We start from the raw sequence: 16,251 nt of genomic DNA, 5'->3' as shown, positions 1-16,251 counted from the left end.
CTTACTTCAGGGGTAATGATTGTTAGGTGTAAGTCAATCAGAATGCAAGAATGCCAAACCAGCATTCTCCATGCCTACTGCAAGCTTTATCCGAAGATCTACTTACTCTGTTCCATCAATCTCTAGGGGCACAGCTTGCAGGACAATCTCAGGGCCCATGCTCTGAATGGCAGCTCCTACCGCCAGATCCAGCTCACCAGTGTATGGGAAATGAGGAGAGTGTCGTAGACTGGAGAGAGACTGCAGACACTGAAACAAGGAAAATATGCGTGTGAGGTGGAGGCAATGCCATGAAACTTCACTCTTACATTACATTACATTAGAGATTTCTATTCCGCCATTACCTTGCGGTTCAAGGCGGATTACAAAAGAGTTATAGAAGGTGGGTTACAAAAGAAGATCTCTGTTCTGAGTAAAGGGTAGATCAGGTTGATTCGGGGGGTCAGGAAGAAGGGAGGAAGGAAGGTACTTGTGTTAAGACTTTTTCAGGGATTTCTTGAAGAGTATTTATTTTCTGAACATCTTGTAGTCTGGGGTCGTTATCAGTAGATTGGGGATTTGGTTGTCTAGTTTTGCTGCTTGAGTGGCTAGGAGGCCATCATATAGTTTTTTTCCGTTTAACTTCTTGATTGGAGGATGTGTGAATGGGGTGCGAGTTTTTCGAAGCCTGGTTGAGGTAGTTTGGATGAGGCGGTTGTTCAGGCAGGTTGGGCCAAATCCGTTTATAGTTTTGAATAGTATACAGTAGAGCCAGTGTGAGTTGAGGTATGCCTCTGTAATGTGGTTGTGTTTCCTCAATGAGTAGACAAGTCTCAGGGCTGTGTTTTGAATTGTTTGTAGTTGAAGACGTAGACATCTGAGCATTATGTAAACAGGCAGATGAACCAACATACATCAATATGTGCATTCATGCATACACACCATCATGTCTCTCAGTAACAGGATTTCCTACAATTTTATTACGTCTCCCAGCACAAAAAATGGTATTTACTATTCTACATTCATGCTTCAAAAAGCACCCCTCACTTAATATGGTTTACAAAGAACAATGTGAAATATAGAACAAAACAAAGCAAGAAATTCTGTCTTCTGTCAAATTCTCATTGGGAGAGGATTTTTTTTTTTTAATTATTCTTTATTCATTTTAAAACTGACAAACAAGTGATTAATATTAAAACATTACTTTACTAATAAAATATACAGCACTTGACATTCTTATACATATAATCCATTAAAGTAGAAATTATAACCCTTTCCTCCCCACCCAACAATTCTTCAACAGAAATCCAATCATTAAATAAAAATGGAGGGGAGAGGATTGAAATTGTGTCAATAACTAGACAGGCAAAAATACTTTCCCACTCAAAATCAGAATTACATCAAATTAGAATAATCTGATTCGCCCCACTTTCACCATTTTATTCGGCAATAAGATTAAGCATTCTGACATCCCAATCAAGGAGTTGAACTTCTGCAGATCCCAGCCATTTTGTGTCTCTAGCCTATTATATTCCTTACTAACTGCACCATGCAAATACAGACCCCTGGGGGGGGGGGGAGAAAAAAAGAGTCCTTTCTGTCAACAGATGCAATGCCCATAATGCTTGGGGCAATCAACTACATACCCTTCCAGGCTCTCTTGAGCCCAAGTCCACTGCTTCCACAATTTGCCTTAACCTTCATTAAAGACTACTAAACAAAACAAATGTATTACGAGACTGCTCATCAGGTATTCAAAATATATCCAAAGAACAACAAAAAACTCTCGTGCTAAAACTTTTTTTTAAACCAAGCACAACTTTAGCATGAGCAGTTATTTCCCATTCAAATTAACAGAAATGCAATAGATTCTAAAAATTGTTGTAATTATTTCTTTTTTTAAAATTTCTTTATTCATTTTTAACTTACATCAAGTGTACAGTAAATATCAACCAAATATAATACAACATCACTTGAAAAATTTTCAATATCATACACCAAGAAGATTTAACCCCCACCCCCCTCCCAAATTCATATACAACTAATATATACCACATGAAAATAATATCTTACGACAATCATCTATATATTCTTAATGGAAAAACAAGAAATCCCCCCCCCAAATCCACATGTGTATTAAGATTGGGAAAAGTGTAACTTATTCATTACTATAATTTAATAATGGTCCCCACACATCCTTAAATTTATTATAATAACCTTTTTGAACAGCCAACGCTCTTTCCATTTTATACACATAGACAAACTGAAGACCACCAAAAACAATAATTCAGTCTTCTATAGTCCTTCCAATTATGTGTTATAAGTGGTTGCAACTGAAGCAGGCTATTCAGGCAGGGCTCCCTGAATGGAAATCTCTTAATACTCAATTTAGTTTGGATTTTTTATGCTTTCAGGCAGACTTCCTGGGTCACCAGGCCGCACAGCAGTATAAATTATTATCTGGCTATTTAAATAAGAAACCAAAAACTGGACTTAATTTGGAGCATTGAGATTAAGCATCAAATTAGTGCGTCTCAATGGCCACGTATTTGGTCCTGGAGGATGAAGTGTACAATGTCTGCATCTATGAGGCAAACATGGTTTTTCCTGTTGCATAGAGCACTCTGGACCCCTGTTCGTTTACAAAAATTGGATTGCTCTAAGTCTAATAGACGTTGGCATTGTCATCTTGAAGCTGGAACTTTAGATCATTTATTGTTTTATTGTCCATTCATTAAGGCTTTTTGGGAGTCTTTTTGGGATCAAATAAATTGTTTGTTAGAGAACCATGTAGCATTGTCATATGACACAATTTTATTTGGCATGACTATGAGAGCTAAATGTCAATTATCTGCTAATAATAACAAGCTTTTATTGATATTAACAGGATTTGCCATCCAACAATTAACACATAATTGGAAGGACTGTAGAAGACTGCTGTAATTATTTCACAGCTAAACTCTGTAGAATGGATTAGCAGCCATTGATAAAATGCCACAACTTTTAGTTCAAATTTTCAACATCAGGTAGAGGCTTGTGTTAAAGGCCTATGGGAAAACTAAAACCGACATGGTCTAATTAAGAGGCCTATTTCACTTAGGGCATCAAGAAAGGAATTGAGACATCCGTATCAGAACATGCACAGTTCCCCTTGTATTTTATAAAAGGCTCTGCTCAATGCAGATCCTGTCAAAAATTACAAAGAATAGGGAACACTTGATGAAGTTACAGGGAATACTTTTAAAACCAATAGGAGGAATTTTTTTTTCACTCAGAGAATAGTTAAGTTCTGGAAGACGTTGCCAGAGGATGTGGTAAGAGCAGATAGCGTAGCTGGTTTTAAGAAAGGTTTGGACAAGTTCCTGGAGGAAAAGTCCATAGTCTGTTATTGAGAAAGACGTGGGGGAAGCCACTGCTTACCCTGTATCGGTAGCATGGAATTTTGCTACTCCTTGGGTTTTGGCCAGGTACTAGTGACCTGAATTGGCCACCGTGAGAACGGGCTACTGGGCTTGATGGACCATTGGTTTGACCCAATAAGGCTATTCTTTTATGTTCTTATGCACCTAGAAGGACATGCAGGCGTGCATATATTTCCCAGCAGATCCATCAAGAGCAGTGATTTTACAAAACAAATGTAAAAATCACTGCATCCTGGTGCCTGAAACAATTTGGCACACCCTGACTGCAGCAATGGAAGAGTGGGTCCAAGTCAGGCCTGTATCCTGATGCCTGAAAGCATACGGCACACCTTGACTGCAGCAATGGGAAAGTGGGTCCCAAGTCAGGCTTGCTATCTATTAAGGTGCTAATGGTAAGGATCAGCTCCAAAACCCTGCCAACAGCAACTGCATTTCTCAATCCTCCAAGCAGGCCCATTTAGACTGAGAAGGCCCTCCAGCCCTAGAAGCCCCTCTGATCCCCTGCTCTGCATGACCCTGTGTCTCCCTTAGCAAAACAAGCCTTGGAGTAGCAATAAGAAAAAAACTCCAAGGTCCAGCAGTCTGGATCAGGCAAAAAGGCACACTGGATGTAACTTTGTTCCCTCAACCTGTAGAGGAAACAAAAATTAAAGAAAGAAATAGAAGGATAAAAAGGGGAAATAAAGGAAAACCCCATGCTGAGCAGATTGACCTGGATTCCTCCGCCTAGAACCGCAAGGTACTGGCGGAATAAAAGACACCAATGTAATGTAATTCCAAATATTCCCAGTATAGCCCCCTCTGACTGAAACCAGATCCTTCCTATTATTCCTGCTCAACTAGGTGAACAACTGGGCCCAGGAGCCTTCACCTGCTCAACTCTGTGCTGCATGGCATGTCCATCACCATCTGCTGGAGCTACATGGGTCCTTTTATAGCCCGGATCATACTATTCTTAAATCTTTGACTCTGTGCACTGACTGAGGGGCATTATCCATGAGTTCTGGACTAGTTTAGTGGGCAATAAGGAACAGTAGTTAGCATGGGACCCTGAGTTTCAGCACGTGCTCATAGACCCTGGTCCTTTCTTTGATTTCCTAAGAGAAAATCCATGAGGGAGAGAGTGGAAACCTTCATTAAATCTCATTTCTGGGCAAAAGTCACAGGGAAGGTACAGAGGGAGGAGCAGCCGCCATCTTTCCAGGACCCAATTTGGGATCCCAACCTACAGTTCAAATACCACTGCGCTACATCTTCCTAAAGGCAGCAATTTTACCTTCTTCATGATGGGATGGGCCCACTTTCCAGCCACATCAAAAAAACTTCTCAAGATTTGAAGCACAAAAGCCCAAGAGGCATGGAATCTGTAGCTCAGTCCTTCTTCCACCATCCTATACAACAGAACAAAAATGCATCAGCAGATCAAAAGGAATGTGAAAGGTAAATATGCATCTGCCACTAAAAAGATACCCGCAAATACACCCCAAGAAGAAATAGCAAAGCCTAGATCGCAGGGTATACTTGATAAAGAACAGATACACATTAGTACATGAAGCATTTCTCTTTCATCTTTCTGACCACAGTTCAATCCCAAGTGAAAAACTTTGTTGTTTCCAGTAGACAAGGATTTGATAACTGTCTACCAGGAAACAGCATAAACACTGGCCGTAAAAGCAAATATCTCATAATAAAATCTTGTCAGTATTTAATCCCTAGCACACAACCACAAAAGTGTGGCACAGTGAAAGAATTATGTATAGAATATAGTTAGACAGTAATTTAAGATAAGCAAATCAACCACATAAGAGCTTCTTACCTGAACGTTTTGCAGAGAGAGGATACAGGGCCAGATGTAGCAGGAGATGACACTAGGCCAATGTCTGCAATATATGGCGCAACACATTCCATAAGGAGCGTCTACAAATTTAAAGAAAAAGGAAAATAGAAAAAAAGGTGACATTTTGACTGACTTGTTCGTTTCCTTTCCTTGAATCCTGCTCGATAAGTCTAAATATACGAGTTTTTGTCATTTTGCCAACAGGTGATTTTGAGCAAAGGTGCTCACACGATACACTCCAGAAATTCTTACCAAATCCATGGATCCAGGGGCAACAACACAATCCAAAATTCCCAATTCTAATTTTTTTTGCAACCTCTCCTAACACCATCTGAAATACCAGGACACAAAACAGCAACTTTCAACTTTCCCTGTGCCATAGGAAAAGGAGAAAGCATATACAACAGGAATAAGAACAGAAGACTGGAGAACGTACACTACCTGGAAGCTGGACTCAGTGTGGGAAAAACTACCACCTGTGCGTGACATTTGGTACCCAGACAAACCTGGGCCTCCCAAGGCCTTCCTGCAATTTCATGAGTCAGCATGAGACTTAACAACTTTGAATAGTTTTGTCTCATCTGCAGAGTTCATCACCTCATTTATTCTCATTTCCAAATCATTTATAAATACAGTATTCCCCTGAAATTTGCAGGAGTTCCGTTCTAGGAACCCCCCTGAATTTAAAAAAAATGCGCCTGTCAAAAGGAAGGAGAGGGCAGCTGGAGCACCGGCGGGTAAAGAAAATCACTTGTGGTCTTCTCCAACCGCCTCTTCCTGTAGTAAAGTCGGGCTACACCAATCAGGTGTCAGTGCAATGAGCGAGTCCACGATTCGCAAACCGCAAAGTCGCAGGGGGAACACTGTATGTCAAAAAGCACAAGCACATTGATAACTTCAATAAAAGCACCATGACACAATGTCCAGTTTCATGATAATTTGAGTCAATTCTTGGTTAAACCACTGGAGACAGTCTCTCACCAGCGTTACCTCAGAGAGATCCATAAAGTTTCAAGTTTATTACGGCTTGATATACCACTTATTGAATAGACTAAGCGGTTTACATAAAATCAAAACTAAAAAATATACTTATAAAGAGAAGTTAACACAGACTCTCACAAACCATCCCAGAGAGAGCTGTATACTTTGGTTTCTGAGTGCTTGGAAATGGCTGGCCTCAGCACTCAAGACAACAGGATGAAAAATAACACAGTTCCTCAGGAGCCTAGAAAATGCTTAGGACTAGTCCTCTATTTTTGAGGCTCCTCTCCAAAGAGCAGATAGCCCTTAAATGGGTGCTTACTAAATGTCCCTTAGAAACTGTATCACCCACCCAATGATAAACTAAACTAAACAAGTTTGTATACTGCATCATCTCCATAAAGATAGAGCTCAGCACGGTTTACAGATAATTCAATAAATGAGGGAAGGACATAAGAAATTAGAGGATATGAAGAGGATAGCTAGCTTTACATTTTAAATACATAGCTTTACGTTTTGGAGAAAAACCAGGTTTTCAGATGCTTTCAGAATAATTGGAATGAGCCTAGGTTCTGCAGCGGGGCAGGGAGGTTATTCCAAAGCTCAGTGAATTTGAAGAAAAGGGATTTCCCTAATTTACCTGCATACATGATGTCTTTTAACAAGGGGAAAGATAGTTTGAGTATGTGGACGGATCTGGTAGTGTCAGGTCTCAAAGAATTCCAGGATAGTGGGATTAAGGGAGGAAGAATGTCATGTAGGATCTTGAAAATTAGGCAGGTACATTTAAAGTGAATCCTAGAAATCACCGGAAGCCAGTGAAGTTTTGACAGAAGCAGGGAAACATGATCGAATTTGCTTTTTGCGAAGATCAACCTAGCCGCAGTGTTCTGGATCCGCTGAAGTCTTTGAAGATTTTTCTTGGTTACACTTAGATAGATGGAATTACAATAGTCCAGTCTGGAAAGAATGATTGATTGTACAAGGACAGCAAAAAGTTGGCGGAAGCAGGATCTCACTTTCTTCAACATGTGAAGACTAAAAAAAACATTTTTTTACCAAAGAGTTGAGGTGATCATTAAAGGAAAGTGTAGAGTCAATAATGATGCCCGTCAACTGGACCAAAGCCATATCAAATCATACAAGGCGTCCACTAGGAAGGCTGCCACCATCTTTATCGGGTGTTGCATTGGTTGCCAATGGAGGCGAGTGTGAAATTTAAATTCAGTTGCTTTTGTTTTAAGGTTCTATTTGGTCTGACTCCTAAATATATAAATGAACTTTTTTCTTTTACAACTAATAGACATAAAAGACACTCACAATTGATTTTTGCTTTTCTGCCTGTTAAAGGATGCAAACTTAAAAAATATCATCAGCATCTTCTTTCATATCAAGCAGTAGCATGGGGCAAAGATCTAGATCAATTGCTCATTTCTACTGAAATTTATGGGGAATTTAGAAAACACCTAAAAACACATTTATTTCTGAAGTACTTAGGTAGTTAATTTGTAAAAAAATTTATACTATGTAATTATCAGATTTTAGGGTTTTTAGCCATTGGTTCTTACTCTCTAATTTCCTTCTGCTTTTATTGTATTTCAAATGTATTTTAAATTGTGTAAACCCCATAGAACTTCATGGTTTTGCGGTATATAAATAAACTGTTATTATTATTTATTATTATCTTCTGACATACTACTACTACTAATCATTCCTATAGTGCTACTAGATGTACGCAGTCTGTACATCAGCACTCTCAGAATCTACTGGATCCACTGAAACAAAGCCTACATGATGTACCCCTCCCCCCCTTACAAACCAATGTCTGCACAGACCATTTGAAAGAACAGAAGGCTTATTCAAGAGGACCTGATCTGATGCATCAATCCTGAGAGTCCTTCGGTGCTGTCCCCACCCCCTTCCACTGAGAGAACAGCTCTGGGCATCACTGCAGTCACTGCAAAACTCACTAACTACCATAGAAATCACTCCTCTGGCCAATGGAAGGAGCACTATAGCAAAACCTCAAGACAAAATATCCTTATGACACCAAAATATAAGTTGGGCTTGCCCTAAGGCATTGCAGGAAAGTTAACTCCCTAGACTCCACCAAAAACATATAAACCTCAAATCTAAATTTTTAAGATAAGGAGCACCCTCAGCGTGAGTTTGAAAGCTTTAAAAAGCAACTTAAAGAGCAGCTCTAGTGCTTAGAATAGCAAAGCCAGCAAACATTGAGCAGAGATTACCACTCACCATCATCTGGGTGCTCCTGTGTGCTTTAAAGTGCAAGTCAAGTGCAAACAATGTGCAATAAATAAATATATATATATATAAAAGTGGAAGACAAAAAGTTCACTGGAGGGAGCAGACATAGCCTGCCAAGAATCCCTATACTGTAGAGTTCAAGCTCAGGTTTCTTCCACTTTGCCACTTTCCACTTTCTCTCTTAAAATACTACATGCTTCGTAGTATTTTAAGAGAGAAGGCCCAGGCTGGTTTCTAGACTCCCTCCAAAATGGGGTCACCATTAGAGGGCTCTTCCCCTGCTGGCTCCTAGATCTTGAGTGCCTTCAGGAACCAACATAGAAGGTGAGAAAGTTATTTTCTGATCAGATGCCATATGGTTTAATTTATTACCCTCTGAAGAGGGTCTGTTATGACCCTGTGACAAAATTAATCATTGTTCCTGTCCCCACAGATAACCGTGGGAATCAATCCCATGTCATTTTTTAATGTCTATCTCAACCTCAGTTCTTCTACACCAGCATTCTTCAATGCAAGGTTTGAGGGTCAGTGGCTGTGCCCATTTATTCTATGATTCTTCCCTCTTTCGTTAAAGAATAACATGGTAATGACTGCCCTTGGTTATCCGTGCTGATGGGAACGCCGATGAATATTGTCACTGTGGTTATGTTTTAGGGCCTCCAAATGGCCAGCTCCTCTTCCTCTAAGAAATCATCTGAAGTGTGAGGACAGAGGGATAAAAAGGCTTGGCACCACCGAGTCTCTTTGACCTTGGAGTTTGAAATTTACAAAAAGCCCAATGTGTCACCAATATAAACGCAGGAGAATAGTTCCACTCTGTCCAAAGGAGGAATTGGCCTGAAAAGATTTCACACACACACAGCTACTATTGTAGGCCTCCAGGACTACTTAACAGCTTCAACAGATCAAAATATGTGAAAATTACCAAGTACAAAAGTACATGTCTAAAACCTATCTCCCATCATTAAATTTGGCACTAGCATTCTAATGAGTAAGAGGAACGAGTGCACAGCTAACAGGACATACTCGTACAGGGAGGGAAATAGCTGAATTTATAAGATCTAACCCTCGGTAAGCCTGAGATGGAGACCAGAGTGCACCAAAGATGACTGGAACATAGGGATGAGTGGCCGAAGTGGCCCAGACTGACCAGACTGACCTTGCCAGATCACAACGGTGTATGACTGTAGGGGTGAAAATTCCTCTTACATTTAAGCAGTGCTTCACAGGACCTGACAGAGTGTGCATCTGTGCTCTAAAATCTGAATGCACTGCTAAGGCTACAAGGAAATGGAGACTTCTGCTTAAAGGGGTCGAGCAAGAACTTTGTATCGACTTTACCGTGCTTCCTTGCTAATGCTCGCTCCATAGAAAGAAACCTGTGAAACAGCCACAGGTGCTGAAGTGGTATTACAAGCGATACAAAAATAGTGGAGCAAATGTGACAAGACTGTATGTAGGTCAAGTTGTCCCCCAGTTTAAGGAGTCTGAATTCCAAGAATACCTCCAGAAATAATGACATTCCTGTAATCACTGAAGTAATAACACAGTGGCCTAGCCAATTATCTGTCACAATCTTATTGAGCTATTTGGATCATTATTAGTAACAGAATGAAATAAAAAAAAAATGGAAATCAACTACAAAAGGACCACTTTCTACCTTTTTCCTCTCTCACGAGCTGTCAACACAGATCAGTGGTGGAATATCATTGAGTACGCCAATCATCCCTGCATCCCAAGAAGGCTACAGAGAACCACCACCTATTTATTTTGTGTGTATAGTGAAAGCTGTGTTAGATCCATTCTATCTTTGATAGTCTTTCTAGCATTTTAGAAGAACTGATATGTTGCTGTTATTATGTGACATTTTAGTTTTATTCATATCATAAAATCTTTATTCTATCAGTTTTGTGTGTTCAGTTTAGTAGAAACTTGAAGCATTGCTTATAAGAAATTTAAATAATTCTAGAGTGCTGCCCTAAAATAGTATCATACATCTCTCTTCTACCACACCGTGTAGTGAATTTGTCCCCTACTCCTACATAATTTATATATAAGAGAGAAAAAGGAAAAAAAATGTGACAATATTAGCAAGTACTTTGGATCTCTAAGAGAGAGGTAGGGATAGCAGATGACATGGTTAGGCAGACCAGATAGAAAAAAACATATGGACTATGTTTCTCTTGTTTCTTAATAGATGAATAGGAACATAAGATCATAAGAATAGCCTTACTGGGTCAGACCAATGGTCCATCAAGCCCAGTAGCCCATTCTCACGGTGGCCAATCCAGGTCACTAGTACCTGACCAAAACTCAAGGCGTAGCAATATTCCATGCTACTGATACAGGGCAAGCAGTGGTTTCCCTCATGTCTTTCTCAATAACAGACTACAGACTTTTCCTCCAGGAAATTGTCCAGACCTTTCTTTAAACCAGCTACGCTATCCGTTCTTACCACATCCTCTGGCAACGCGTTCCAGACCTTAACTATTCTCTGAGTGAAAAAGTATTTCCTCCTATTGGTTTTAAAATTATTTCCTTGTAACTTTATCGAGTGCCCCCTAGTCTTTGTAATATTAGACAGAGTGAAAAATTGATCCACTTGTACCCGTTCTATTCCAGTCAGGATTTTGTAGACTTCAATCATATCTCCCCTCAGCCATCTCTTTTCCAAGCTGAAGAGCCTTAACCTTCTTAGTCTTTCCTCATACGAGAGGAGTTCCAACCCTTTTATCATCATGGTTGCATTTTGTGGAGATTAGTGTGATTGGAATGATCTCTTCTTATTCATGGATAAGAATACAGAATGAGCAACTAATATTGTCACATTATCTGAAGACACCAAGGACTGGTGAAACATAAGAACATAAGCCGTGCTTCTGCTGGGTCAGACCAGAGGTCCATCATGCCCAGCAGTCCGCTCACGCGGTGGCCCATCAGGTCCAGGACCTGTATAGTAACCCTCTATCTATACCAGTGGTCTCAAACTCAAACCCTTTGCGAGGCCACATTTTGGATTTGTAGGTACTTGGAGGGCCGCAGAAAAAAATAGTCAATGTCTCACCAAAGAAATGACAACCCTGCACGAGGTCAAACTCTTTATAGTTTATAAAACTTTCCTTTAACAGTTTTACCTCATGCAAAATTGTCATCTCTTCAACAAGACACCAACCACCTCCTCTGCGGCCCTCCAAGAACTCTATTTTTTCTGCAGCACTCACATTTAAAGTGCTGTGTTGGAATATATTTATATATATATGAAGACAAGCATTTGTTTTGTTGTTTTATGTAATTTAAATTTAATGTTTAGATAGGTTCATAAAACATAAGAGATTTTTCTGTGTTCTTGCCATGAGTTTTGAGTGACACAAGTTTTTAAACAAATTGTTTTTCTCCTTTCCATCTTTTACATACAAATCATATACCATATTTCTCTGATGTAACTGAGCACAAAGAACAGAGGAAGATTTGGTATAAAATATTTTCATATTTGTATACAGGAGCCAAATCAAATTCATGTAACCAAAATTCTGGCCTTTTTTTTTGTTCATATATTTTGACTGGATGTTGAAAATTATTTTAGTCTTAAAGTAGTGTAGAATAAATTTCAACTAAACACCAGAAGTTCAAAGCATTCAAACAAGCAAAGAACAGTTCTTGAATATCTCTGCAACAAGTAAAAGCAGGGTCTGGCTGTGGTGCTCATCACCAGTGTTCCCGCTAAGCTGCGTTGACGTGCGCACGCGCACAAAATATTACCTCGCAGCGCACAAGTTTCTCGTCGCAGCGCACACAGTGTAGAGCACAGTTCTTCAACCGCCGGTCCGCAAACAAAATCTTGCCGGTCCACGAAGGATTCGGTCCCCGCCGCAACGAAAGGCCGGCGTCAGCTGACTTGCAACTTCCTGTTGCAGTCGCTGTGCCGGGACTCCTGCCTTCCACCGCGTTTGCCTCCTGCCTTGTCTCCGCACCTCCAGACCAGCAGCGGCAGCTGTGTATGCTTTTAACTTCGGCACAGAGCTGCCCCTAATCAATAGTTTAGCGCGGTTTCATAAGGCAGCCTCGGGGCCTTTGCTAGGCCGGCCCACATCGCATCATCGAAGCAAAGGCCCCGAGGCTGCCTCATGAAACCGCGCTAAACTATTGATTAGGGGCAGCTCTGTGCCGAAGTTAAAAGCATACAGAGCTGCCGCTGCTGGTCTGAACTCTTGGGCCGCTGAAGGAGGGCAAAAAGCAGCTGTCCTGGAGGTTTCCCTTCCTCTCGCCTTTACAGGTTCCTTTTTTCCACCTTTTTTTTTTCCTTCAAACGGCAACGAGCCCCAGCATCGACATCAATCAAGTAAGTTCCACTGTCAATCAAGCGGTTCTGCTCGGCCAAAGCTTCCCCTGTGACATGAGCCACCCTCAGGGGAAAGAAAGTGACCCACAAAGGTGAGGGGAAGGGGGGCAGATGATGGAAGTTGGGGGGGGGGAGAGAGAGAGAGAGAGAGAAGGGGCAGATGATGGAATGGAGGAGATGAGAGAGAGAGAGAAGGGGACAGATGATGGAAGTGAGAAGAAGGGAGAGAGAGCAGAAGGCAGATGGATGTCAGTTGAGAAGGGAGAGCAGATGCTGAATGGAAGTGGGGAAAGAACACATACTGGATGGAAGGAGGAGATAAATAAAGGGGGAAGAAAATAGTAAGATAATGGAGGGGTGAGGGAAAGGGGTGACAAGCTGTGTGTAGACACAGTGAAAAGAGGGAAACGGGACTAAATAGTAAGAAAGAATTTAATTTAGATGGAGGCAGAAAATAGAGAAGGAAGACCAGAGAAGAAAAGGGAAGAGAGAGCAGAGAATGATCAGATCTGAGTGGAGGAAATGAGAAGAGAGATATGCTAAAAACCACAGGGGGGAGGGAAGGATAGAGATGCCAGACCATGAGGGGAACAGAAGGAAGATGATGGATGCTAGACCAAATTGGGGGGTGGGGGGGGGCAGGAGGAGAGATGGCAGGGAAAGACAGACAGTGAATGGAAGGGGCAGATGCTGGACTGAAGAGACAGAGAAGGTTATCATGCTGCTGTACCGGGCCATGGTACGCCCTCACCTGGAATACTGCGTCCAGCACTGGTACTTTAAGAAGGACACGGTACTACTCGAAAGGATCCAGAGAAGAGCAACTAAAATGGTTAAGGGGCTGGAGGAGTTGCCGTACAGCGAAAGATTAGAGAAACTGGGCCTCTTCTCCCTTGAGCAGAGGAGATTGAGAGGGGACATGATAGAAACATTCAAGGTACTGAAGGGAATAGACTTAGTAGCTAAGGCAGGGAGAACGAGAGGGCACTCTCTAAAGTTGAAAGGGGATAGATTCCATACAAACGTAAGGAAGTTCTGTGGTAGAAAGCAACATATTTATTTGGCTCATAACTTGCTGGCGCCCGATATTTTTAGCTCACAGTGAAAAAAGTTTGCTCACAACACCCGCCCGCTTAGAGGGAACACTGCTCATCACCCTCAGCATCAGAAGCAGATTTGGAAGAGAATGGACCGCGATGTTCACATTACCTTCAGCATCTGTGCAGCTGTGGAGACAACCTGCGAGTGGACTGAAAGGAGGCAGTTCATGGCAGTGGAAAACAAGCGAGGGAGGTGACCAAAGCACAGATCAATCTGCAAACTTATAATCAGAAGGAAAAGCAACACATTAGAACACTACACCTACTTTGAATTCTCTCTCTCTACAAGAGCAGAACAGAGAGGACTACAGAGTCACAGAAGGTAACTTGCATCACAAATCATACACCATCTACTTGGGAAATTGATTAAAACTATCCTCCCCTTTTTACTAAACCGCAATAGTGGTTATTAGCGCAGGGAGCCGCACTGCTCCCGATGCTCATAGGAACTCTTTGAGCATCGGGAGCAGCGCAGAGCATTCAGCGAGGCTCCCTATGCTAATAACCGCTATCACGGTTTAGTAAAAGGGGGAGGAGTATGTTATTTAAGAGAAGTTTTATTTGAATATTTGATAAGTACTCATTATAATTTTATTTACGATTTGAAAAGTTATTTGATAGGTAATGTGTTTTAGAATTGTGCATGTTTAGTTTGTCTATTTTAATTATGTATGTTTTACATTGTAACTCGCTCAGATTATTGGATGTTAGCAAATCTGAAATGTTTAAAATAAATAAAAATAAAAAATTATTCCCAGCAGTTCCATCATCAAATAATCAGAGGGATTTATATGCTATTTCATTTTTTCTATTCATGTTCAGCAAAGAGCTTACAGAGGAGCAGTAGGCTGAGTGCCCAGACTACATTACAAAGATAAAAAAATTAACTAAAATATATAAATTCTTGAGCTTTAATTTTTTTCCTTAAATATATTTGGAATTTGAGGTAATTCCTCCAATTAATGTGGGCTAGATAGAACTACATGATGTTGTAGTATTGCCTTTTAATTTCTTTTTGGATTGTAAATCTATTCTTTCCTGTTCTGTAACAATTGTATGATAAAATTGAATTAAAAAAAAAAAAAAAATATATATATATATATAAATTTTCCTCTCTCTATAATATGTATATTGTTATTTCAGCAAAAACCTCTGTCCACATCAAAACAGTGAAAAATTGGACCACCAATAGTAACTATTTAGAATATCCTGAAGAGCAACTAGAAAATTCTGAAATACACAAGGAAGAGGTTGTTGAATACAACAAAACCAAAAGGGCTGAAATAGTAAAAATAAAACTATATAGCTGGCATCTAAAACTTGGAATATGAGATATCCAAATGTCTGTATGCAGTTGTAAAGGCTACAGCATGCATTAGTTGATGCCTAATTTGGGGTGGGTGGAGGGAGGACAAATCCGAAAAACATTCAAGTTAGCCTTACAGATAGGAGATTCAGGTAGAATCATAATGTAAACAGAGCAAACAAAAAAGACAATACTAAATGCAGGAATCATTTCTCTCATTACCTGGCCAAGTTGATATGTGCATTCTCCATGACAGTAAGCCAAGCTAATAATGGCTGCAAATCATTCTCATTTGGGAGATAATCGTAAAGGGCCTGGGAAAAAAAAATACCAAAATGGACTGTAAAGCAGTGGCAATCCAGAGAAAGAAAAAAATGTCACTAACGAACAGTTTGGTGAGGACAGCAGGACACCAGTCCTCATAAGTGAGCATTTACCCAGACAAAGCCCAAGGTCAAAGAATTGTAATCAAAGCTTAGAGCTTTCCAGAGCCCTACTGGGAATGTGTAGGAGAGTCAATCCAATCCCCAACCAGGATAGCAACATTAAAAACACACTTAAATATCTAATATTCAAACATAAATGCTACCAATATATAAAAAGATTTTTGAAAGCAGAGTGTAAAGTGCCACCATTCAAAATATTAAACAAGCAATTTCCATATCCTTTCACCACACTGTCACTGTTAATTTAGCCACTGAAACTGGAAAGCTGGCAAATTGGGCAAATATATAATTATGGGTGATTTCAATTGCCCCAGTATTGACTGGATAAATGTTACAACAGGAAGCACTAGGGAGGTAAAATTCCTAGACATATAATAAATGACTGCTTCTTGGAGCAAGTGGGCCAGGAACAGACAAGAGGCAGAGGCATTTTAGATCTAATCCTTAGTGGAATGCAGAGTGTAGTAAGAGAGGTAATGGGTCTTGGGTTTGCTGGGAAGCAGTAATCATAATATGGTCAAATTTGAGATCATATCTAGAGTGAAGTCACAAAGGAAATCTACTTTAGCAGCA

General features: G+C 40.4%; 1 protein-coding gene across 1 annotated transcript in view; it reads right to left on the bottom strand.

The window, feature by feature from the left end:
* The window catches only part of RRP12 (ribosomal RNA processing 12 homolog), a 222,333-nt gene that overhangs the window by 147,629 nt on the left and 58,453 nt on the right, over positions 1-16,251 (bottom strand). The window contains exons 10-14 of the mRNA XM_033941439.1: positions 15,455-15,546; positions 14,036-14,147; positions 5,218-5,318; positions 4,678-4,792; positions 107-249 (exon numbers count right to left, since the gene is read on the bottom strand). Coding sequence (XP_033797330.1) covers positions 107-249; positions 4,678-4,792; positions 5,218-5,318; positions 14,036-14,147; positions 15,455-15,546 — 563 coding nt within the window. The remainder of the gene's footprint in view (positions 1-106; positions 250-4,677; positions 4,793-5,217; positions 5,319-14,035; positions 14,148-15,454; positions 15,547-16,251) is intronic.

The sequence above is a fragment of the Geotrypetes seraphini genome, chromosome 4, assembly GCF_902459505.1.
Source record: "Geotrypetes seraphini chromosome 4, aGeoSer1.1, whole genome shotgun sequence".
NCBI lineage: Eukaryota > Metazoa > Chordata > Amphibia > Gymnophiona > Dermophiidae > Geotrypetes > Geotrypetes seraphini.
Note: the sequence above shows the minus strand (reverse complement) of the source record. Positions and strands in the feature narration are given on the sequence as shown.